The 23,557-nt window shown below is 36.2% G+C and overlaps 6 protein-coding genes across 9 annotated transcripts; 3 read left to right on the top strand and 3 right to left on the bottom strand.

Moving 5' to 3' along the window:
* The first annotated feature begins 569 nt into the window (after positions 1 to 569).
* hnrnpa0b (heterogeneous nuclear ribonucleoprotein A0b) lies at positions 570 to 3,290 on the top strand. 2 transcript variants are annotated; one of them, XM_042770146.1, is made up of 3 exons: positions 570 to 1,714; positions 2,558 to 2,631; positions 2,894 to 3,290. In XM_042770146.1, the coding sequence occupies exon 1, from the start codon at positions 647 to 649 to the stop codon at positions 1,580 to 1,582; it is 936 nt and encodes a 311-aa protein (XP_042626080.1). In that variant the 5' UTR covers positions 570 to 646; the 3' UTR covers positions 1,583 to 1,714; positions 2,558 to 2,631; positions 2,894 to 3,290. The 2 variants fall into 2 exon arrangements, with proteins under 2 accessions (XP_042626080.1, XP_042626079.1); XM_042770145.1 differs by lacking the exon at positions 2,558 to 2,631.
* A 1,461-nt stretch (positions 3,291 to 4,751) lies between these two features.
* hnrnpa0l (heterogeneous nuclear ribonucleoprotein A0, like) lies at positions 4,752 to 6,645 on the top strand. The gene has a single exon (XM_042770147.1). The coding sequence runs from the start codon at positions 4,810 to 4,812 to the stop codon at positions 5,695 to 5,697; it is 888 nt and encodes a 295-aa protein (XP_042626081.1). The 5' UTR covers positions 4,752 to 4,809; the 3' UTR covers positions 5,698 to 6,645.
* Positions 6,646 to 7,251: 606 nt separating this feature from the next.
* gsr (glutathione reductase) lies at positions 7,252 to 15,245 on the bottom strand. The gene is made up of 13 exons (XM_042770144.1): positions 14,972 to 15,245; positions 14,692 to 14,718; positions 14,489 to 14,577; positions 12,976 to 13,045; positions 11,888 to 12,035; positions 11,701 to 11,756; positions 11,521 to 11,619; positions 11,350 to 11,436; positions 11,041 to 11,208; positions 10,035 to 10,146; positions 9,445 to 9,576; positions 8,124 to 8,257; positions 7,252 to 7,998 (listed from the first exon to the last, which is right to left on the bottom strand). Exons 1-13 carry the CDS (start codon positions 15,200 to 15,202, stop codon positions 7,849 to 7,851), a joined length of 1,503 nt encoding a protein of 500 aa, XP_042626078.1. The 5' UTR covers positions 15,203 to 15,245; the 3' UTR covers positions 7,252 to 7,848.
* A 1,084-nt stretch (positions 15,246 to 16,329) lies between these two features.
* On the bottom strand, positions 16,330 to 18,222 carry LOC109056753 (cytochrome b-c1 complex subunit 8). Of its 2 annotated transcripts, none has more exons than XM_019073944.2 (3): positions 18,113 to 18,222; positions 16,838 to 17,004; positions 16,330 to 16,711 (listed from the first exon to the last, which is right to left on the bottom strand). In XM_019073944.2, the coding sequence occupies exons 2-3, from the start codon at positions 16,989 to 16,991 to the stop codon at positions 16,617 to 16,619; spliced, it is 249 nt and encodes an 82-aa protein (XP_018929489.1). In that variant the 5' UTR covers positions 16,992 to 17,004; positions 18,113 to 18,222; the 3' UTR covers positions 16,330 to 16,616. The 2 variants fall into 2 exon arrangements, with proteins under 2 accessions (XP_018929489.1, XP_018929496.1); XM_019073951.2 differs by having other exon boundaries at positions 18,117 to 18,172.
* Positions 18,223 to 18,344: 122 nt separating this feature from the next.
* Positions 18,345 to 19,256, top strand: timm8a (translocase of inner mitochondrial membrane 8 homolog A (yeast)). Its single transcript, XM_019102122.2, has 2 exons — positions 18,345 to 18,455; positions 19,024 to 19,256. The coding sequence occupies exons 1-2, from the start codon at positions 18,345 to 18,347 to the stop codon at positions 19,183 to 19,185; spliced, it is 273 nt and encodes a 90-aa protein (XP_018957667.2). The 3' UTR covers positions 19,186 to 19,256.
* An 870-nt stretch (positions 19,257 to 20,126) lies between these two features.
* On the bottom strand, positions 20,127 to 23,467 carry zgc:101583 (uncharacterized protein LOC494104 homolog). 2 transcript variants are annotated; one of them, XM_019102100.2, is made up of 6 exons: positions 23,333 to 23,467; positions 22,696 to 22,831; positions 22,487 to 22,543; positions 22,204 to 22,294; positions 21,273 to 21,433; positions 20,127 to 21,188 (listed from the first exon to the last, which is right to left on the bottom strand). In XM_019102100.2, exons 2-6 carry the CDS (start codon positions 22,829 to 22,831, stop codon positions 20,533 to 20,535), a joined length of 1,101 nt encoding a protein of 366 aa, XP_018957645.2. In that variant the 5' UTR covers positions 23,333 to 23,467; the 3' UTR covers positions 20,127 to 20,532. The 2 variants fall into 2 exon arrangements, with proteins under 2 accessions (XP_018957645.2, XP_042626077.1); XM_042770143.1 differs by lacking the exon at positions 23,333 to 23,467 and adding an exon at positions 22,911 to 23,032 and having other exon boundaries at positions 22,696 to 22,834.
* Between the last annotated feature and the right edge of the window lie 90 nt (positions 23,468 to 23,557).

The raw sequence follows: 23,557 nt of genomic DNA, 5'->3' as shown, positions 1-23,557 counted from the left end.
ATAATTATTCAGTACACCAAAATGCTACGAAGAGTGACACAAGTGCCCTAGAAACTGCCAAATGTGAATTCATAGCATATCTCCCTGTCTTTTACATGCTATCTGTTTCATATTTTTATTGCATCTAACTGTTAGTTCCAGATATCTGTATTCGTTTTCTCAGATGTGAATGTTGAATGTGGGGCAAATTAGGTTCTAGTTCTAAAACACTGCAGAGAAAAAATCATAGCCTATGGGTTTTTAAAATGTCAGTTTCAGACCTATGAATAAAAAACTTTAGCATTCTTAGTGACTTTCACATTTTGTGCTTTTACATAAATTACAGATGATTAAACAAATTTTAGATACTGCATTGTAAGAATGAATTTTAAAATTAAGTTTATTTTAACATTATGTTTTAATTTGACAAATCGCAATTTTTTTATTTAACATTTTATATGTTAGAAACGGTGGTTTTTAAAAATGCTATGTAAAAATCAGTGATATTATGTGATTTTTTTTTTTTTAAACAAATCCACAAAGACCGCCTTTTCCAGCGAAGGGGCGTGTCTTACTGCAGGAGGGAATACTGCGTCATGACGACAGTCGTTTTAAAAAAGGCCCTTTTCTTAACAGTTGAGTCGTTACGGCGGTCTAGCGGCACGATATGTCAGGAATGGAGCAGCTTTGCAAACTTTTCGTTGGCGGCCTGAACGTCCAAACAACTAACGATGGCCTCCGCGCTCATTTTGAACAGTACGGGTCACTAACGGACTGCGTGGTTGTCCAAAACGATCAACTTCAGCGGTCTCGTTGTTTCGGCTTCGTAACCTACTCCTCCGCAGAGGAGGCTGATGCCGCAATGGCCGCCAGGCCACATGTGGTAGACGGTAAAACCGTAGAGCTGAAGAGAGCCGTGGCTCGGGAAGACGCTGGAAAGCCCGAAGCTCTCGCCAAGGTCAAGAAGATATTCGTCGGGGGCTTAAAAGAGGACATCGAGGAGAACACCCTCACCGATTATTTCTCTCAGTTCGGCATGATCGAGAAATCCGAAGTTATCACAGACAAAGACACCGGCAAGAAGCGTGGGTTCGGCTTTGTCCACTTCGAAGATAACGACTCGGCCGACAAAGCCGTCGTGCTCAAGTTCCACATGATCAACGGACACAAAGTGGAGGTGAAGAAAGCGCTCACGAAACAAGAGATCCAGGCCGCCGGCGGAGCTCGGGGCGGCAGGGGGAGAGGAGGAGGAAGAGGTATGGGGCGGAATCAAAATGGCTTCGGCGGCGGGAGAGGAGGCTACGGCGGCTACGGGGGTGGCTATGGTGGAGGCTACGGCGGCAGTGATGGCGGCTACGGCGGCGGCTATGGAAGCGGAGGCTATGGAGGAGGATACGGGGGTGGATACGGAGGAGGCTACGGCGAACAGATGGGAGGCTATGGCGGTGGTAACGGTTACAGTGACTTTGGCAGCGGATACGGCCAGCAGTCCTCCGGCTACGGGCCCATGAAGGGTGGAAACACGTACGCCGGCAGAAGCGGAGCCCCTTACTCCCGTGGCGGCGGTTCTGGTTACGGCAGGGGTGGCTACGGAGGCTACTAAAGCGGGTTGGGAAAGTCTCGGAAAGCTGTCCCCCTAGATTCTCTCGGTTTCCACGTTGGGCTCATTCACCCGGCCATGCAAGAGATGGCGGACACTGTGAAAGCATACCTTAAAGACCTCAATTCTTCACAGGTAGGAAGAAGATCTCTTCCCAGAAACCTGACTTGCTCGACCAGCTTTAGTTTTAGGACACGTTCTACTATATTATATATCATTAATTTCCCACGTTATAGGGCATACAGCAAAGTTGGCCCTGGCTCTTCTTTTTTTTTTTTCTTTTTTTTTTTTTTAAGATGCGATTTGTTCGTAACCCATTCGTTTTAAAATTCAGTTTTGTTCAACACTGGCGATTTGTTGTCAAATGCATTCTCAGTAGACCTGTTTTCTATATAAACTGTTGCCTATTGTCATGGGGGGATTAACGCATGCAGTTTTGAGTTTGTGTTCGTCTGTAAAATGTTTTCACGAGTTTTTTGTAAATAGTTTATCGTGTTTTTGGATAGGTTTTTATAATTTTTTTATTTTTTTGTATACGACATTTCTTTAATTTTGTAAACCAGCGCAGAAACCCACTCATCAAGTTCAGTTCAACGCTGTATGAGCATCATTACTTCCAACATTCTCTTGTGTATTGTATATTATGTCTTCAGATCAATCCAGTATTGTTAAACATTGATATGCAATTGTATGTTACTTTTTTAAATAAAAGTTTCACAGTTTAATTATCCTTTCAGACGGCGTTTTGGCTGATAAGACTTTAACTAAGAGTATTCCACCACACCTGAGATTTAAGCATATATATGTAGTTGCATTACTACTTGACATTAACCTAACAATGCCCCACTTTCAGTTGTTTATAAGTATATATATATTTATATAGTGTTTATGGTTTATATTTACTCTTGATTCCCAAATATAGGTGTTCTTTCAGTTATTCCAGTACTTCAAAATAGCTGTAGCAGTTTGTTTGTACAGGGAACCTGTTCAGTACCTGGGTGCGATTGTGATAGGACTGAAATATCTCATTAGGATATCATCCTGCGATCTAGGTATGTAATCAACCTGTCTTCACTACGTGTTGGTCAAGTATTGCAATTTTTCATAAATGGATTATATTTATTCCTTAAGTTGTCTTTAATTGGTCTCCATCCATAAGTCAAGTGGACTTTACATGAACTGGTGCGATGGAATTTGGGTTTGTAACACCGCGGCTTATTAGGGCCTTGACTTGATTTGCCATTAAAGGATTTTTTTTTTTTTGTTTTATCTTGCATGACTAATGTGTTCTTTTCTTCCTGTCTTCCTTCTTAGGCAACCTTGGATGCTGGACTCTGCCCACATCAACTGTGGCCATGGAGTTTGGTTATCTACACAATACACAGAGTAATTATGATTTTAATAATGGACTGGAGAAATGATGACGACAGAATTTTGTCTTTTTTCTTTTTTTATCTTTTTATAAATATCTGTATACATTTTAATAAAAAAAAGTTTGTTAAAATGATTCTTTTGTGTGTGTGTGTGAGAGATTAATTAGAGATGGATTTGTCACGTCCAATAGATTTGAAGAATCACATTTAAATTAGACATGTATAACATGCAAACAGCTCTTTCTACAGCAGATACACAGTAATGAGTATTTATGCATTGTGATGATGCAGGCACTCTAATGTTGGTATGCATTTTAGAATAAACACTATCACAAAAAGCCTTTTGTGTTTTTATATGTATGTATTTGCACTATAAAGAATAACTGCAACATGTTACACACTTTACTGATTTGGAAAAGTTTCTGAATGTCAAACTTTCACAAGTGTAATTTACAAGCAATAGCAGTGCCAATCTCACGTGTTGGCTGGTATGTGATCTTATGTCTGATCTCTTCCCTTTATATATACCATATATACTTAAGCTTGAATAGTGGTTTGGATTAATTTAAGACTATATAACATTCTGTATTTCCTGTATGATTATTTTACTGCTCTTGCTGTGAAGAATGTTTTCTTTTTTTGTGGAAAAAATCACTTGCAGATATAAAAATCAGACCATATTGGTGACAACAACAAAGCCAAACATCTGATAAATTTCACTTAAAACTTACACTTTTAAATAATCCTAAACCAATGATCTTACTGCAGGTGTCCTGCTGTTTTTTTTTTCTCTCCCAGGAAACTCCTCCGTAATCCCCAATACTCTCACAACTCCCACCATAATCATTTTATTAATTGGCTAGCTTGTTTTAAAATGGTGGTATCCTTTCAATTTTAACAAAGTGTACTTTAATTGGATTAAGGAGTATACCTTCATGTAACAGGTGTACAAACACAAACATATAACACTTAATTGTATGATAAAGTTGTTCTGTCCCTCAGCCTAGTTTACCTACTTTCGTACATGTCAAAACAGCACATATATATTTATAATTTTTAATTGTGCCAAAAAGTGATCAGGGTAAGACATAAAGACCTAGTTGAGGCCCATACAGGCCTAAAGTTAATTTGAATTTGTTCAAAGTGCTTCCAGGCTATTCCATGAAAATATACAATTTTTTCTAATAAAAATCTACTTTTTAGAATCACTAAAACATATCTGTGCTTTGTGTAGAGTAGTTTTGCTCACCAAGATGCTTATGAACTGCCATTATAATATGGTAAACAGGCCGTAAGCTTGTAAAATGGCTGTAGTCCAGTGTTTTAATACTTTGTAAGGGGGGTTAAAAGTTCATAGTTATAGTGTGTTTCGCCCGATTTCTTAGTTTTTGGAAATTTACCACTGGACAGTTACTGAGATTTAAAATATATATTTTAGATAAATTGCACTCAAAGATTATTTGCATCAAAATAAACACTACAATACTAAGTATAACAAAAGTTTTATTTATTTTTTTACAATAGAAATGTCTTAAAAATAATCTCACTTTTTAAATTCCCTGATATACCCTGCTACATAAATGTACTTGCTGACAAGTTCACATATTACACATTAATGTGTAAACTACAAAAATACGCTTTTAAACCCAAAACGAATGGATTCACAAATGAGCTTTGGTTCTAGTTCCAGTCTACAGTGCGTCCAGCTAATTACGGATAGGTTTGATTTAAGTGCTTTACTTTGTATCCAATCAGAATCCACTACGTATGTGTTGACGCGCACAAAAGGAAACGCATACGCATTGACTTCTTTCTTCCGTTCCGCGTGTTCTCAGTAAGTACGTCCATTGTAAGAAAATGACTAACCAGCTTTGTAAACTGTTTGTTGGCGGCCTGAACGTCCAAACAACCGACGAAGGCTTGCGGGCACATTTTGAACAATATGGACAGCTGACCGACTGCGTGGTGGTGATGAACCAGCCGCTGCAGCGCTCCCGGTGCTTCGGCTTTGTAACGTACTCGAGCGTCGAGGAAGCGGACGCCGCCATGGCTGCTAGGCCTCATGTCGTTGACGGCAACAACGTGGATCTGAAGCGAGCGGTGGCCCGGGAGGATGCCGGTAAACCAGAGGCACTGGCCAAAGTCAAGAAAATATTTGTCGGTGGACTGAAAGACGACATTGAGGACGAACATCTCCAAGAGTATTTCTCCCAGTTCGGTGCCATCGAGAAAGCGCAGGTCATCACCGACAAAGACACGGGGAAAAAGCGAGGTTTCGGTTTTGTTTACTTCGAAGACAACGACTCTGCCGATAAAGCCGTCGTGATGAAGTTCCACATGATCAGCGGACACAAGGTGGAGGTTAAGAAGGCGCTCACCAAGCAAGAGATGCAATCTGCCGGCGGTCGCGGCGGCAGGGGAGGCCGAGGAATGGGCCGGGGAAGCGGTTATGGCGGCGGAAGAGGAGGTTACTATGGTGACTACGGCTATCAGAACGGCGGATACGGTAACGATGGTAACTACGAAAGCCAAAGTAGCTACGGAGGAGGCTATAGCGACCAGATGGGCGGTGGATACGGCAACGGGAATGGCTACAGTGATTTCGGCGAGGGTTATGGACAGCAGCCTTCAGGTTATGGTGCTGTGAAAACGGGCTACTATTCCGGCAGGAGCAGTGGGCCCTACCCACGCGGAGGCGGCGGCGGTGGTGGAGGATATGGGAGAGGTGCCTATGGTGGATATTAGAAGCACTAATGTGACTCTTTAAGCTGTACTTCGCTTCTTTTTTTTTACGCAAACTATTTGGACACTGGACTTTTAAAAACGAATTGTTTGGTATTGGGTTTAAATGAGAAATGTTCTGTGCCATTACCAGTACCAGCAGACACGCGTTGTGTTCTTTGTTTAGGTTGAAGTGGTCATGTTTACGCATGTCAAGCTTTGTAAAAACCATGTAGGCTTCTGTATGATCTGTTTTAGGTTTATTGCCTGTCCATCGTTTGAGATGAAACTCAGGGGTAATGAAATTAAGCAGCTCATTGTTTCACTTCATGACCTCCTTTGTTTTTTAAATGCAACAATTTCTGTTTTAATGGTATTACACCGTTCCTATTATAAAACTGTTTTAAGTATATTTAATTTGATTCAGCAGTGGCCATATAAGCCTTTTAACCATTAAAAGAAAAAGACCTTTTCATAAACATTTTCTGTCTGGTCCTTTTTGTCTCCAATTCTTGATGCCAACCATTGTTTCAAAATGTCTTTGATCTTTTCTAATGCTTTCAGGTTTTGGGTACTATGTAATGAGCCACTTGATGCATTTAATCAGAAATATGCAACGTGTAGGCTGAGAGGGATTCTTAAGTGTATTGTGATTTGCACTATATTTCATGTAAACTTTGACTGACTATTCTGAAATCACCAAATCAGTGTAATAGAACAGTGGTTTTCACATTTTGTATGTTTCCTTTATCTGACACGCTCAGCTGAGTTCATGGAGCCTTCACTTATGAGTTGGCGATCCCAGGTGTGTATGTTAAGGAAGCCATACAAAATATGTGGAGCGGTGGGTCCCCAGGACCATGATTGAAAACCACTGTATTAGAATGATTTCTGCAGGATTGTGACTCCGAAAACTGGAATAATGGATGCTGGTGTTGCATCCACGCTTTGAATAAAACATTTTAAAATCTATAAAGTTATTTTAAGCTGAATTCTTTCATGTTATTATGTTTAATTTGCAGGCATGTTGGGTATGAGACTTCATTCAAAAACATTGTCTTACTAATCCCAAACTTTTGGCTGGTAGTGTATACGGTTTGTAAAAGTAACATGACAAGAACACAACCAGGTAGGTTAATGTATGAGCTTTTCAATGCATTATATTATGGCTATGTGAATGAGAAATTTATTGCAGATGAAATGTACTCCAAATGGACATCATCGTCTGCTAATGCCTCTCAAAATATCAGCTGATTAATACAGCTTTTGAATCACCACCACATCTCATAAAAAGCTGTTTAGAGACCAATCTTAGCCAACAGCCAAACATATTCATATAAAACCTCAATCTTTTTTTATTTAAAACCCCACAGAGGAAGGACAATGCAAATTATAAGAGTAACTCTGAAATTCCTCTATATAATTGAAGCAGCTGAGTAAATGTTAAGAAAATATTATTTGCTAATACCAACACTAGAAGTTTTTAATCATAGTAAGTGTCAAATGTAATTCTGAACAGTTGCTTTATATAACTTCACTAGCCCTTAATGCCTCTTGTAAATGCAACACACTTTAAGCTTTTGAAGAATTGACAAATTGTCAATATAAGTTTTATTGTAGGTTATATACAGGTTTATTAAAAGTATATTGACAATGTCAATACATATATTAAGAAAAGATCAATTAACCACACAAATACACAAATTTGTTTTGTAAATGTATTCAGGGTCTATGCCCAAGTGCTGAACTGTGCATATCCACAATTTTATTTTACATATATTGAGTAAGCCCTATTTACTACCCTCTACTACTGAAACCAACTCTCTGAATCCAACTTTCCAAAAATGTAAAGGTAAAGCCAACAGTGTTTGACTATAAACAGATTTAATTTCACTTTTAGCTTCAAGCCTTCATCTGACCCTGTTCCAATCAAAGAATAATACCCATCAAAAATCGGAGTGATGGGGTACAACAATGCAATGTACAAGAGACACAGCTTGATGAACGGTTGTAATGTGTCTTTCTTAATCACTGGCGATAATACATGACCCCAGATATATAACAAACCAAATATATGCTTCTTGTCATTACAAAATATTAATGTTGGGAGAATAGTCAAAGAAATTTTTTGTTTAGATTGGAACAATTCTTTCGTGTTGGGATATGAACACTTGATTAGCGCAGTGTTACTAGCTCCTCTGAGGACGTCGGGTGGATGGCAATGGTTCTGTCAAAGTCTTCTTTAGTAGCTCCCATGTTAACGGCCACAGCAAAACCCTGAAGCATCTCATCACAGCCAAAACCCTGCATATGGAGACCAACCACCTAAAAAGAAAAGTGATTTATGACTTAGTGTAATGCCATAATGTTTAAATAGTTTTATTTATTAATTAAGTATGTTTTTGGTTTTTTCTTGATATTTTTTATTGTTTTACTGATTATGACCTCACCTTTTCATTTTTGCCAGCACACACCAACTTCATTATGCACTGACTCTTTCGAGTGGTGATGGCATAATACATGGGGGTGAAAGAAGTGGTATAAACCTTTACATTGTCCTTTCCCCAGGTCTTGATTGCTTCATCTGCAAAACATGATATTTTTTAATATATATATTTTGTAAGGGTAGTTCAACCCATTAGTTAGGGTGCCACTCTGTCAGTATATTGAACACACATTATATGCTATATGGAGACTTAGGGCCAGATTTACTAAACAAGGCAAATTAGTGTCCACAATCCAATAAAAGCGCTGGTTGGAGTTATAAGTTTTAATGGTGATATAATGACAATTCACAAATTAAAGAATATAGATGCAGCCAGATCAAATCCATAATAACCAATGCAATCTACCAAGATCAGCACAAATTAGCACAGCTGAAAAGAAGCAGAGCTGATGATAATCAGGTGTGTGGAATCTACTATACTAACAACACAGGTTCAAAATGGGTTACTATATATGACCATGCAGCAAAACCTAGTCAATCACCATTTTTTCAAAATTAAATACTCTACCCTCCCATAAATTTTTAAATATATATAGGGAATATATCCTACAAAAGCATATATATAATTTTTTTTTTTTGCAGAAATTTTAGGTGTCTAAATAATTTTGCTAAATAATATTAATGCTTTGTCAATCACTGTGATCTCAGGTAAATACTCTCTTCCAATAGCTATTTTTTTGCATCTAAACAGGGAAACTCCTACATCTGCACATTTCAATAACATCAAATGCAAAAACAATTGAACTGTTTTAATAAATCCTGACATCTAGATTTTTTAAAACCAAAAAGTTTTTGTAAATCTGCAACTCTTATTGCTTTAACATGATAATTATTATTTTTAGGAAAATCAATAGTATTTGGGGAAGAGCAAAAGAGTATCTAGGCCAAGGGTTTGTAAATCTGGCCCTTATTGCTTTAACATGAGAACTTATTATTTTTGGAATATGTAGTAAATATGAGGAAGAGTGTGAGAGATCTAGAGAGCGATAGGTAGGTAGATAGATGGCTACTAACTGCAATAATGCTGATGTTGAAGTAATAAATTACTAAAACTAAAGCTGAAACAAATCAATACAGAAAACAACAAAAAGTTAAAAGATAGATATAGAAATAGTAAAAAATTAAAGTACTAAAAAAACAATAAAAATTACAAACTAAAAGATTAATACATAATGTTATATAAAAGGATACTAAAATAATAATGCTACATATGGAGTCTGATCTTAAAAATACTGTAAGGAAGCATTATTTGCACATCAGCTCACCTTCAGTTAGTCCCACTGTGCCAATAGGGGGGTGGCTGAACACAACAGTAGGGATATTATTATAATCGATTTTGGAGTCTGCTTTGCCCTCAAACAGCCGGTGAGCAAGCTTTCTGCCAGCAGCAATAGCAACTGTCCATACAAACAAAAACAGGAAGCAACAACAGCTTATCAGAAAAAAAAGAATATTAAACTTAACATTCCCAAAGTGTGATGAATGGTAAGCATGTCCAATCTACTCTGACCAGCTGATGTCGCTAGAGTAACAAAAAATGCACAAAATCAACTTTCTCATTTATGTAGGGTCTGTTGTTTTAAACACAATGTGAAAGGTGTTATTTACATAAACCAATTGAATCCTAGGAAGACTGAATTGCACAACATGCATCATGATCTTTTAAGCTTAATGAATTGTTTTAAGTAAATCTTACTTAATTGGTTTCTGAGTGTGCTTATTGAATACTATGCGGAAACAGAGTACAGTGTGTAAAAATTAGCTGTTTTATTTTATGTATTAAAACAAAACACCCAGAAGATTTTAATGCATGTAGGAGCAAATACTCCATAATGATGTGATCCTGAAACCATACCAGGTGTAAGAAGAGCTCTCCCACAAACATCCCCAACTGCATAGACACCTGCACGAGTGGTGTTCTGGAACTCATCCACCACGATATGCTCCCTTTCATCAAGCTTCACACCCTGAATAACAATACATCCAACTGTTAGTCTTACTTTATCACAAACTGATACATCCAACTGTTATTCTTACTTTATCAATAATTTTTGTGTTGTTTATGTGGTTTATGATATATTGTTTTTTTTTCTTTTGAAGTTTATAAGAATATTCTGTTTTATGTTTCAATGATCCCTCAGTTTGTAAAAAGCAAAAATGGTGTGTACACAATGTGACAATGCATTCCTGAGGGTTTAAAAGCAGAAATGTACAGCTTGTATTTTTGTTAAAGCATAATTATTTTTTTTAAGTTGTGTATGTCTCTACCGTTCTAGCTGCATGAACTGCTAGTTGAGCATTAACAAAATAATTATTGTCCACAGAAATTTGCACAGGAAAGACTATTGATGAAAGAAAAAACTGTAGGGCAGGGACTTGGTTCTATCAGTCTGTCACTGATTGGATTAAGGTTGAAATGAATGAGAGCTTGAGGCTGATTGCAAGACAGGGACGGAGTTTAAACTAACTAAATGATTGGAGAAGTTTAGCATACATCACAAGTCTGATCATTCACTGGAAGATTGATTTTATGACATTTTGATTAAAAATTTGTATATATAAAATGATATATGTTTTACATATAATATTTATAGTTCCATCCCCCATAAGCTTCAATTGTAAGTACACTACTGTAAAAATAAAAAAAAAAATTTTTGAAAAATTTTCTTTATTTGGGAATTAAAATTTTGCCATTGTTTTTGTATTTACATTTTGATTTTTATTTTTTTAATAGTTTTTTTTATAATCCTGTAACAAACCTTTAAGCTTCTTAGGTATTTATTATTATTACTAACAATATTCTAATACTAATAATTATAATAAAAAATATTAAGATTAATCAGAATTTAATTAAGTTTTACTATTGAACTGAGATTGAGGCCAGCGGTGTTGGGTTCCCTGCCAATAGCCCAGAGCAGACAGTCCACCTCATGGATGGTGTCGCACTTCTCCTGTGCATCTTTGTCGTCAGGGTCTTTTGTCACCAGCGTAACAGAAAGGCCTTTGTCAGTCTTCTGCACTGACCTCACCTGTGAACAATATCAGAATATTTAGAAATATTTTGGGGGGATTGTAACTGAAAATCTGCCAAACAAACCGATACATTAGACTGGAAAGATAGACCAGCTACATAATACCTTTCCTAATAATACACACTAGTTACTAGTTACCTGAGCATTTTTCCGTAAGTCAATACCATGATTTTGCAATTCTTTCGTGCAATTTGAGCTTATCAAGGCATCAAAGTTCCTCAGTACTTGAAAAGAAAGAACACAGTCATTGCTTACTGTGGGATATGCATGACAGTAGCATTTAGCCAGGTGACTAAGCGGGGCTCTTACCCCTCCTTGTCTTATGATGATGGACGTTTTGGACCCTAGAGTGGAAAGGATACCAGCCATCTCCACAGCAATATATCCTGCCCCAACTATCACACTACGCTTGATGGATACAGTAGTCGGTTATTTTAGGATAAGATAAGAAAACAATAATATAAGTAGAAATCAGCAATTAATCACTTACTTAGGGCAAGACTCAAGTTCAAAGAATCCATCACTGGTAATGCCTAAACTGGCTCCTGCAATAACATTGAAATTAACAAACGTTAACAAGTACAAAAATCACATTAATGGCAAGTGCACATAATAAGGATGCATTGATAAGTAAAGAAGAATAAGGTACATTTTTAATGAACAAACATAAGATCACCTGGAACATCATTTTCACTGACAGTGGACGGGTGGCCACCAGTGGCGATTAAGATATGAGGAGCTGTGTATTTTTTTCCATTAACTTCAACAGTAGGTTCAGGATCATCTGTGAACCTTGCATATCCATGAATGGACTCAATTTTGGCCTGTGTACAACCACAAAAACTTTTTAATCTGCACTTCAATACCAATTCTAAAGGTTTAAAGAGGTCATATCATGCATTTTCATTATGCTACTTAAAGGGATAGTTGAAAATTCTGACAGTTATCGCTCACCCTCATGTTGTTCCAAACCCTTAAGACCTTCGTTCATCTTTGGACCACAAATTAGGATATTTTTGCTGAAATCCAAGAGCTTTCTGACCCTCCATAGACAGTAATGCAACTGAAACATTTTATGGCCCAGAAAAGTAGTAAGGTCATCATTAAAATTGTCCATGTGACATCAGTGGTTCAACCAAAATATTATGAAGCTACGAGAATACGTTTTGTGCACAAAGAAAACAAAAATAACTACTTTATCCAGCGATTTCTTCTCTTCCAGGTAATTCTCTGCCTCTATTCATGAGAGTACCACAGCAGTATTGTTTACTGATGTCACATGGACTATTTCAGCAATGTCCTTACTACGTTTCTGGGCCACAAAACGTTTCAGTTGCATTGCTGTCTATGGAGGGTCAGAATGCTCTCGGATTTCATCAAAAATATCTTAATTTGAAGGTCTTATGCTTGGAACAATATGAGGGTGAGTAATTAATGACAGAATTTTCATTTTTGGGTGAACTATCCCTTTAATTTCTCCCTCGAGATCCACATAGTATATAGTCAGTTAGGAATATGCTTAAGGGGCTAAAATTTCCACCCCGTTCTGACAATTAAATATGATTTTTATTTTATTTTTCTTAACATGCTTTTAATATTTCTATATAAAACTTTCATAGTACAATGTAGTAGTAGTACTGTAAAGATCAAGAAAATGTGATTCTTCATGATATGACCACTAAAAACCATGCTCAATGCATTTTGGTTTTAAAAAAAATCAAAGATTTTAATTTGCTGACTTAAATGTAGCTTCTTGCAGCCTACCTTGTCAAGGTTGTTCCGGTAAATCTGGTTCAGGCGACTAACATAAGCATCCCTTTTGCGTTTAATGAGTCTGAAAATACACATACCCATAGAGTGACCTTTGTTCTATTAATTTAGCTTTGTCATATCACTGAAATCCTGATAGCTGAACTCTCTACAGCATAGCTCACCTACTACTACAATAAACTACTCCACCTCATGCCTTTGTGTTTGACAGAAACGTCCACTTAAAGCTCTACTGATATTATATACAAAGAAGTGGTGGTATTATATATACTGAAAGCTGTAATGAATCAGAGCGTGTGGGAACATGACTATCCTCAACTGTCACAAGAGTAAAAAAGTCCTTACTGTGAAAAGAATTACCACATCTTCTTACTGAAAAAAAAAAAAAAAAATTCTCTATGGCAAGCTGTCATTACATGTATCCCTTAAAAACCATTATCTTTACTGGTGTTACTAGTACTTATTTTTAAATACTATGAACTAATTACTAGTAAAAACAGAATAAGTACTTATTTTTTAATTACTATTAACTAATTACCAGTAGAACAGGTACTTGAAATAAGTAACATAGAAAAGGTATTTGAAATGCATACTAGTTAGTAGTGAACAGTTGATATGTGTGAATTCCCATAAAATTCAATGGCAAATACTGTTTTAGTAATAACATAATGTTTACTGGTATGTTATAAACATAATTTGAAATTAAAACCAGCTAACTCACCAAATGTGGGTGAAAACCCACCGTGACAAGTAACACATATAAATTCTCTAGCCAATTTGTCTGGTTATGATTCATAAATTATGAGCCTCCAACAATAACAATACAAAGTGTTGTGGGTGTGAATGGAGCCTTATGCAGCCAGCCCACTAATCTTAATGTTAATCAATAAACTATTAAGATTTTGACGTGAGCTACACTGCGAAATAAAGAAATGCTGTTTTTAAGAGAATTGGGGAGAATTCATTTTTTTATTTCTATTTTATTTTTCATGGAATTAATAAACAGTGATTGGCTGTAGTAAAACTGGAAACCTTTTAATGATTTAGAATCAGATTTAATAATAAATGTAAATCAAAGCAGTGATTTTGATCTGGTTTATTACTGATATTTTTGGTTTGGCTTATAATTCTAAATAGCTGATAACTTTTTTAGCAGCCGAATTGACTGTTGAGTTATTAAAATTAATTTCAAACCATGGTTATTGACAAGTACTAGTTACTGTCAGAATCAATACTAGTATCTAATGAACCAACAACAGCAACAGCAGAGATATTGAACAAATATACTTGTCACTATTACATTAAATAGTAATTGTAGTAGTTATACAAGTAAATATACTAGTAATTAAAAAACAGAGAATAGTAACACAAAAAATAAATGTTATCAATGCTAATTTTTTTTTTCTTCCAATTTTAGAATATTTAATGTTGTCATGGCTTGCCATAACCCCATACCCCCACATATACACAAAAATAAAACCAAACATCCCACAATAATCTTACTTACTGCCAGTTGAAATGTGCTTTTGCTCCCTCAAATCCATAGTCTTCATGATCATGGAGGTACTCTGCATGGGTGGATGTGTTCCACATTACCTGGAAGCATGCAGAAATTTATATTTATGTTTGTTATTGTTTGATTGTTTTACTGAAATTATGAAATTATTCAATTTATTGATTTAGTGTACGGATAATGGGGAAAACAAATACCTTTTTAGGAACACAACCAACGTTCACCTGTAGAAGATAGAGTTGTTGTTTAATAAACCAAGTCAATAATATCACCAGACAAACACGCATATGTGCTGGTGCAAACCATTACACACAAAAACACCCCTCCATAAAGCGCTGGATCTGGAGGCTTCCCAAAGCACCTCTGTTCATGTGACTAATGCAGCGACCAATTACTGTAAATAACTCGTCTAAAGAACACATCTACGTGGCTCTAAGGGAAATGTGGTGTTGCAGGAGCAGGGCGGTCTTTACTCACGCAGGTACCTCCGAGTTTGTGACTTTCGATCACGGCTGCAGTGGCACCGAGTTCAGCCGCCCGCCGCGCGCCGGCCAGCCCTCCGGATCCTCCGCCAATCACCAGAAAATCAAAGCGCGTTACAGATTCAGAGGCCATGCTGCGACCGAAGAGTATATGAGATGATGACAGCGAACGTCCAAGAGTAAGAAAAGACGCTCGCAGTCGAGCCAGAGGGCTTAATATCTCCATAAGCAGGAAGCCCACACCCTGGCCAACGCAGTAGTTGAACTAATGGGAGGGACGTGAAAGCCTGTGCTTAGTCATTGTGAATTGACACAATAGTGTGTAAATCCCAGAAGCAAATTTGGACAATAGTCATCAGAGTAACCCATGCTTATTAAAGTCCTTCACTGTCAATCCCATCCACAATATCCAGGGTGCTGGACTTACTTTGAACTCACTTTGCGCCTAGCGATGTTGAAACAGACAACAGTCTGCTTTATTTGATAATGGGCAATATTTAGTAAAAAAAAAAAAAAAAAATCACATATATACCTGTAGCGAAATCCTTTTGCAGTACATTGTAAACATGTCACAAACAACGTGTGGTTAATTAGAGGTGTTGTGTTACAAACTCGTTAGGTGTATATATGCTGCCCATCTTCGTATTCATGCGCTAGTGTTTATAACGAAATATGTAGATGTTAACTGAAGTCAGAATGAAAGCTACTATACTCTTAGCTAAACTGAGCATGCGCGTTTCAGCCTGACAGAGGAGGCGTTATATTATATTAATACACTGGAAGGAATGGAAATTAGTTTTGTTTGCGGTAGTCATGGAGTTCAGAATTTTTGGGGTCAGTAACATTATTTCTAAATAAAATAATTTTTATACTAATGCAATGACGCATTAAATGTATCAAATATAACAGTAAGGACATTTGAAATGTTAAAAATGTTGTTCTTTTGAAATTTCTATTCATCAAAGAAGCCTGAAATCTGCTTTTAACACTGATAATATTTATTTAAAAAAAAAAAAACCTTCTTGAGCAGCAAATCAGCATATTAGAATGATTTCTAAAGAATCATGTGACTGAAAAGCGATGTAATGGCTTCTGAAATTCAACATTGCTATCGTAGTAATAATTTACGTAAAACCAAATAAAAAAAAAGCTATTTTAAATGACAATAATATTTCACAATATTACTATTGTTAATTTTTGAAGAAATAAATGCAGCATTAGTGACATCCTTCAGAAACAAACAAACAAAAAAAATCTTATCGACCTCAAACATTTGAACAATCAGGGCATTGTGTGTTCTGTTAACACTTTATTGGGCATATCCCAATAAATAAATAAATAAATACATAACCATACATTTGAATTTATTTATTTGCAGATTGTGGTTCCTTGTGCCAATGACAACATTTAGGGTTTTGTAAAAACCTCTACCAAGTAATAAAAATGTCCATGAATAGTAGAGGGAGGGTAAATGGATACATTTGTCAGATTGTCTGTACTGACATTGATCATTCACACTGAAAGAGGCATGATGAAGTGATTCATTGGCAACTAGTCAGAAATCCATTTTTCACATAAATATTTTCTTTATTGAACAGAAACAAGAAGTTACACATGGATGCATCCTCAGCTGAGCGATTTCACTGGTCATTCTCATAGTCTGCAGGGTTCTTTCTTTTGGTCTGTTCATGAACATGATTGCCCCATGTGTAGGTCAGGTACATCAGAACCATGGCTGTAAACAGAGATACAGGTTTATAGAGACGTTTAGTCACACACAATGTTCGTTTTGATTTATAGCTGAAATACTATTGATGATATATTTAAAAAAATAATCAATTCTGGAGAAAAGATGACTTACGTGGTGCAACCTTGAATACAGATGTTTTGAATCGTCTCCAAACATTTGGGATTCCCTTAGAAAAGTAGTTTGGGAAAGCCCTCTGCTCAAAGGGAGAAATACTGTAGGTGATCACATGCCTTATCTTGGCCAAATCTCCGAAGTGACGACCCATTGTGCCAAGAAAGCTGATTTAAGAGAAATTCAATTCAAGGTTCACTTTAGTAATGTTTAAAATAAAAAAAGCATACACTTCCTAGACAGCAACATTAACAGTAACATTTCACTGTCTATAACTGAATCAATATATTTAAATAAATTCTACATTTGAACAATGTTAAAAACAGCTGCATAGACTCACAGGAATAAATTACTTTTTTTATTATAAATTATAAATACAATGACAATTTTTTTTTTAAATAAATTATAATTACAACCATAAATGTAATTTTCCTATTCAGTATTAATCCAAACAATGTAATGATTTGTATTGTTGAATTTCCTATTGTATCCATTCAATAATTAAATCATTTAATTTGAATACATTGTAAATTTGAACAACATAAACAGCTGTTGTACAGGAACAAAACCAGGCTTAGAATACAATACTGAAAAATATATCAAATGTTACATATTAAAAACGTCTATACAATTTACTACGTGGGAACTGTATAGACTAATATAACGGAACTGATAAATTCAATATTATTTTGATAAACACGACTCAAGCATAACCTGGGGCCGGTTGCATAAACTGTTAAGACTAGTCTTAAAAAGTTAATCATCTAATTTTTTTTTTTTCTTCAAGACTGGTCATAACTTTTTTTTTTTTTTGTCAGTTATGAAGCAGATTAGTCTTAATTGCATTCGAAAAGTAAGACTGATTACCCCTTGGCAAACTGCTAGTTGGTCAAACTAATGTTAGTTCTTAAGACATGGTCTTAACATGGTGGCTTATGCAACTGACCACTGTACATGATCTGGCAAAGATGAAAGATATGAATGAATATGATTACTTACAAATATATCAATCAAATACCTACCCTTTCTTAGCATAAAGAGACAGAGAGTGCAGACAAAACTCATTTATATGTAACTTAGCTTTACGTGGCTAGGCTAGCAGCTTTCTGTAAGACCTTGCTTGACATTCATCTCTATCGCACTCTGTCTGTTTGGTTTATACATACATTGATACTTCACAGACATACATGCAAGTGCTAAATTAAGATAAAGTCGCAATTTTTAACTGACCATAATAAAAAAACAAGACAAGGAAAAGAAAGATTTTCTGCTCACCAACCCCACTGCTCTTTGACACCCTTGTCGTGCTATGGATTCTACAACTTCCGCCTGCAACCTTAAGTCACATCCGTTTCCTCTAGATTTCTCGCTTTCTCATTGGCGCTCCGTTCTACTGTTTCCTGGCTATCGAGACACGTGAAGGTCAGCGTAGCGCTCGAACAGTGTACACAGTGATCAAATATCACCATTAAGCGATTATTTGCAGCATTTGCCATTGTTTTCCCCAATGGATAATCAAGGAGTCACGACAGACCCCCAGCTGCAGCAGTTTATCGAGATCGAGTCTCAGAAGCAGAGGTTTCAGCAGCTGGTTCATCAGATGACAGAAGTTTGTTGGGTAAGTGTGTGTGTGTGCACGGTTTTGTGTACATTTTTCTTTATATTACTGAGGTTTTGTGTGTGAGTGTGTACAGGTTTATGGGTACTAGTGTGGAGGTGGGGACCTAAATTGAGGTCCCCATGGGTACAAAAGCTTCTAAATCATACACAATTTTGGGAAAGTAAACATGCAGAAAGTTTCCTGTGACGGGTAACAGTTAGATCTAGGTGTAAGGCAATAGAAAATACGGTTTGTACAGTATACAAATCATTACGCCTATGGAGAGTCCCTACAAGGATAGCTGACCAGACTGTGTGTGTGTACGTGTGTGTGTGTGTGTGGAAACTGATTTTATTAGGATTCTTTGAAGTTCATAAGAAGAGCATTTATTTGAAATAGAGTAACATTATAAGTCTTTACCGCCTTGCAGAATAATTAAAAAAAAATGTTACTGACATCAATCTTTTAAACAATAGTGTGTTTATTGTTATATTAATTACTTGTTAAAAGAGCTGAATATCATGAGATGCATCAAGGTCATCAGTTATGGGTTTCTTTGGAGCTCATAGTGTGTTTTTCTTTGCAGGGTGGGTTTATTTGTAGGTCTGGGTGTTTGCTCGACTCCAGGACAGAGGTGTGTTTTGTGAACTGTGTGGAACGATTTATCGATACAAGTCAATTCATTCTCAACAGACTAGAACAAACTCAGAGGAGTAGAGGAACCTTTTCTGAGACCATGACAGACTAGTAGAACGACAGCCATTGACAAGACTGCATCATTCAGCCACTTATTGAGTACCGTGAGAACTGTGAGGTAACAGCTGTGGGTATGTTTTGTTAGATTTCTTAATTAAGAAGTGCCTAATTTTGCTCTTTTTATTATTGTAAAGGCCATATATTCAATGGATGCATGTCCCAGTTTCATAGCCTGTTTATCGTCACTGTAAATATTGACGTTTCCCAGTGCTAAGACTTTGGTATGAAATCAAGGAAACATCAACTGAAAGGTCCCTTTGTACGGATCTGATCTGGAATTTAGGAGGAGGCTCTGCTTTCGCTTTCTCTTCAACCTACATAGCAAGTCTGCACTGCATTGTCTTACTGGGAAATCTTCAAGATCTGTGGCTTATTCAGTGTGTGTTGAAATGTGGACTTGAAATAAAAAGATAAAATACCTCCTGCAGTTATTCAAATTATGTATAAAAATGAGAAAGCAGAGGTCAAGTTAAATACTATTAGACATCTCAGAGGTTTCAGTGTCCTATTTATAAAAACAGATTACCGGGCACTTCATAATTTATATAATAAAAATCAATGCACCACCTGAGAAATGTAGCTGTTGATTTAAAAAAAAAAAAAAGAGGAGGTTTTCTAAATATGAAGATGTGTATTCCCTAACACTAGTATAGGACATTTACACTACTGTTGAAGAATTTGGGGTCAGGAAGATCTCTGTTGAAAATCACCTGCCATCACAGGAATAAACTGCATTTAAAATATATTAAAATAGAATACAGTTATTCTAATTTGTAATAATATTTCACAATATTACAATTTCGACAGTATTTTTGATAATATATAAAAACAGATTTAGACAGTATAAAATAATTATTTCAAAATATAAAAGAAAATGTACGACCGCAAACTATTAAGAAGTATTGTACAGGTATTCTAGTAAAGCGCATTGTATTAAACAAAATCATGCTTTTATTGAAAGGATGAGGCATTAAAAAGGTGCTTGATATGAATAAAATTCTATGTATATCCTAAACAAGGCTGGTTTGATCATGGAATAAATAATGTAACATTTAATAAGATGTTGTACAGCAGATTTTTTAACACTATGTTGCTACTTCAGGATTTTTGTATTTAAAAAAAATGACTATGCACATCATCGTTAAAATTGCAAGATGGAAACAGAAATATTATAGAAAGAAAATATGTAAGACAAGTACCTTGTACAGTAAAAAAAAAGAAAAGCAAATTAAAGTACTCTCACAGTATTAATGGTTTGCAATGTATGCCTGTACAGTAGCCTACATCTGTGTTTTAATAGTCACTCACATAAGCATTAAGCATTGTTGCTGATATTATGCTAAGTAATACATGTACCATTGCTCCTTTTGTCTGAACTCTCAGGAAAAAAGCTCTTTGCATTTCTTTTTTTAGTCGGATTGCTTTCATCGATCATAGTAGTTCTCTCATTGGTTGGCAAAGCAATGTATGGTTGGTTCCACATTCTGTCTTGAGGTACATGGTGCAGATATAAAGGTATAGAGTCCAAGCTGAAGTTGATGTCCTTGAACACATGAAGAAGAAAAATGCCAACAATGATGGTAAGAAAGCCACTAACAGTCCCAGCAGCCCCGTCGGCTGACATTTGAAGCCACTCTTTAAACAAGATGGCTGAACAAGCCATGACGGATGTGGTGAAGAAGACATAATAAATAGGTGTAACTAAAGAAGTGTTGAAGATGTCAAGGGCCTTATTAAGGTAGCTTATCTGGATGCTGATGCAGATCACAAGGCATATGAGAAGGGCCCAGAAAAGCGGTTCTTTCAGAACGGCCGTTCCAGCGAACAGTTCTTTGATCCCAATGCCGAGGCCTTTCACACAGGACACAGACAACGAACCAATCACAGAGCAGATGAGGATGTACACTAGCACATTCTTCTGACCGTAGTGAGGTGCGACAAAGAAGATCAGGGCCAGGCTGCTGACAACAATGCAGACAGCAAAAGCGATGAATCCTGTGATACATGCAAGAGAGACAACTCTAATGAAAACAGCACAGAACTCTCAGAATGCTGTTTGAAAATTAGAGAGAAGAATACCTGGATCTTTGAGTTTCTCTGCCATTGCAGTCAAAGAAGCAACCTCTTCCTCTTGCGGAGCGTGGAGCACCATAACTGTGGAGCCGAAGATGCACAGCAAACAGCCAATTTTTCCGTGGATATTCAGCCGCTCACTTAGGAAGTATGATGAAAGCACAGCACTAATGACAAAAGAAATGTTAGACGAAGAATTTATTTATTTGATCAAAAGTGACAGTAAAGACATTTATAACGTTACAAAAGATTTCGATTTCAAATAAATGCTGTTATTTTTAACTTTCTACTTAAATCCTGAAAAATATGAGATTTTCCACAAAAATGTCACACTTCAACATTGATAATAATAAGACATATTTCTTAAGCACCAAATCATCATATTTGAATGATTTCTAAAGGATCACGTGACATTGAGACTGGAGTCATGGCTGTTGAAAATTGTGCTTTTCCATCAAAGGAATAAATTACATTTTAAAAAAAATATTAAAAATAGGAAACATTCATTTTGAATTGTAATAATATTTGTGACCCTGGACCACAAAACCAGTCATAAGTAGCACGGGTATATTAGTAGCAATACATTGTATGGGTCAAAATTATCGATTCGATTTTTTTGAATGGCAAAAATCATTAGGAAATTAAGTAAAGATCATGTTCCATGAAGATATTTTGTAAATTTTCTACTATAAATAATAACAAAACTTAATTTTTGATTAGTAATATACATTGCTAAGAACTTCTTTTGGATAAATTTAGAGGCGATTTTCTCAATATTTTGATATCCTAACAAACCACACATCAATATAAATCTCAATTTAAAAAAACTGGCTCTTATGACTGGTTTTGTGATCCATGGTCACGTTTCACAATTTTACTGTATTTTTGATCAACTAAAAAACACAAAACTTTAAAGTGTTGTTTTGAGCCAATTTACCTGACCAAAACGCTCAATGCTCCCAGAGGTGTTACTAATGTGGCAGGAGCAAATGCATAAGCTGCAAAATTTGCTGCTTCACCTATTCCCACTGAAAATGAAAATACATGACAAGACAAAAGATTGTGATAATAGTGTCCATACTGACATTTATATGCATGATTGGCAAAAAAAATAATTCATGTAAACACGCATATTTGATTAATGTCGATATTCTGGTTATGCCTTGTAATTCGGCTACCCTGCTAATGACAAATAAATACATAAAATGATAAGGTCATACTTAATATAAGCCCAGCCCACCACAGCCATTCTTTAAGGTATGTATATCCACCTTGACCTGAATAATGAAGATAACAGACCTGATTAGACAGCACAAGAGAAATTCAGTGGCAACGTCATAGCCATAAAAAAAAAAAACAATGCAATTAAAATACTGCCTAATAACATATTGTGCAATGATAGGTAACTCAAAAAATTTTCTTGACCCACCTGCTCTAGTAGAGCCCTTTTTGGCCAGTCGTAGGAGGCCTTTCTTTTTCAGTATGAAGCTGCCACCGATGAAGATTGTCGAGCTTACAGCGAGTGCCAAACCAATGTAGAAGTCTGAGCGGTTTGCAGCATCCATCTAAATACAGTTAGAGGTTTTTTTTTTTTATTATTTTGAGTAGTGGTTTTGTTTAAGAACTTAGTGTGATTAATGATTAGACAGCATTTTGGGGTATTGTAAGCACAGCTGCGTAAGCTTACAATGCCTCAACATGATGTCTATGTAGGCAGCACAATTACAGCCACAGACTAGAAAAGGAAGCGAGTCAGATGTCATGTGATTCACGCCTGCTTTTCACATCGCCAGTTCTTCAAAACAATAAAACACTATATTTCAATGTATACTGTTTGTCTATCTTCCCTATGCATTTATGACTACGGGAAATGCACAATCACAGCATTTCCAAACAAGTAAAGCTACTTTTTAGAATGATTTAAGTAGTTTTTGATTGTCTCACTAAACTTTTATGTATTTTGTGCTAGCAGGCAGGGATGTTTCATGTTTCGACACTTATTTATATTAACATTTAAGACTACACTTGAAACGCTAGAAATATGAATCATTGTTAAATTGACTAACCTTGCATTCGAGTCGTACTTCGGTGGCGTTTTAGTCTTGTGTGAATAAACTTCCTGGTGAAGTGACTGTAACGCGGGTTGCCAGATATTCTTGATTAACTTCAAATATTGTCTGGACATTTTGGGGAATATTTATCTGAACGGAATTGGGTGAAATTGTATAAACTGTGTCATTTTGTGTCAGATGTCTTCATTCGAAACCCCTCAGGTATGTAAACATAAAAGT

The sequence above is a fragment of the Cyprinus carpio genome, chromosome A14 (genome assembly GCF_018340385.1).
Source record: "Cyprinus carpio isolate SPL01 chromosome A14, ASM1834038v1, whole genome shotgun sequence".
NCBI classification, from domain to species: Eukaryota; Metazoa; Chordata; class Actinopteri; order Cypriniformes; family Cyprinidae; genus Cyprinus; species Cyprinus carpio.
The sequence above is the reverse complement of the archived record's forward strand: the minus strand, read 5'-3'. Positions and strand labels throughout refer to the sequence as shown.

Coding starts and splice junctions, on each gene's coding strand:
- zgc:101583 (XM_019102100.2), bottom strand. CDS start 22,831: ATGGATGCTGCAAACCGCTCAGACTTCTACATTGGTTTGGCACTCGCT. Junction 22,295..22,486: donor GTGGGCTGGGCTTATATTAA/GTATGACCTTAT, acceptor TTTCATTTTCAG/TGGGAATAGGTGAAGCAGCA. Junction 21,189..21,272: donor AGAGAAACTCAAAGATCCAG/GTATTCTTCTCT, acceptor CATGTATCACAG/GATTCATCGCTTTTGCTGTC.
- timm8a (XM_019102122.2), top strand. CDS start 18,345: ATGGATAATCAAGGAGTCACGACAGACCCCCAGCTGCAGCAGTTTATC. Junction 18,456..19,023: donor AGATGACAGAAGTTTGTTGG/GTAAGTGTGTGT, acceptor TTTTCTTTGCAG/GGTGGGTTTATTTGTAGGTC.
- LOC109056753 (XM_019073944.2), bottom strand. CDS start 16,991: ATGGGTCGTCACTTCGGAGATTTGGCCAAGATAAGGCATGTGATCACC. Junction 16,712..16,837: donor TGTATTCAAGGTTGCACCAC/GTAAGTCATCTT, acceptor CTCTGTTTACAG/CCATGGTTCTGATGTACCTG.
- hnrnpa0b (XM_042770145.1), top strand. CDS start 647: ATGTCAGGAATGGAGCAGCTTTGCAAACTTTTCGTTGGCGGCCTGAAC.
- gsr (XM_042770144.1), bottom strand. CDS start 15,202: ATGGAGATATTAAGCCCTCTGGCTCGACTGCGAGCGTCTTTTCTTACT. Junction 14,719..14,971: donor ACAAACTCGGAGGTACCTGC/GTGAGTAAAGAC, acceptor TATCTTCTACAG/GTGAACGTTGGTTGTGTTCC. Junction 11,620..11,700: donor AACTTGAGTCTTGCCCTAAG/TAAGTGATTAAT, acceptor GTATCCATCAAG/CGTAGTGTGATAGTTGGGGC.
- hnrnpa0l (XM_042770147.1), top strand. CDS start 4,810: ATGACTAACCAGCTTTGTAAACTGTTTGTTGGCGGCCTGAACGTCCAA.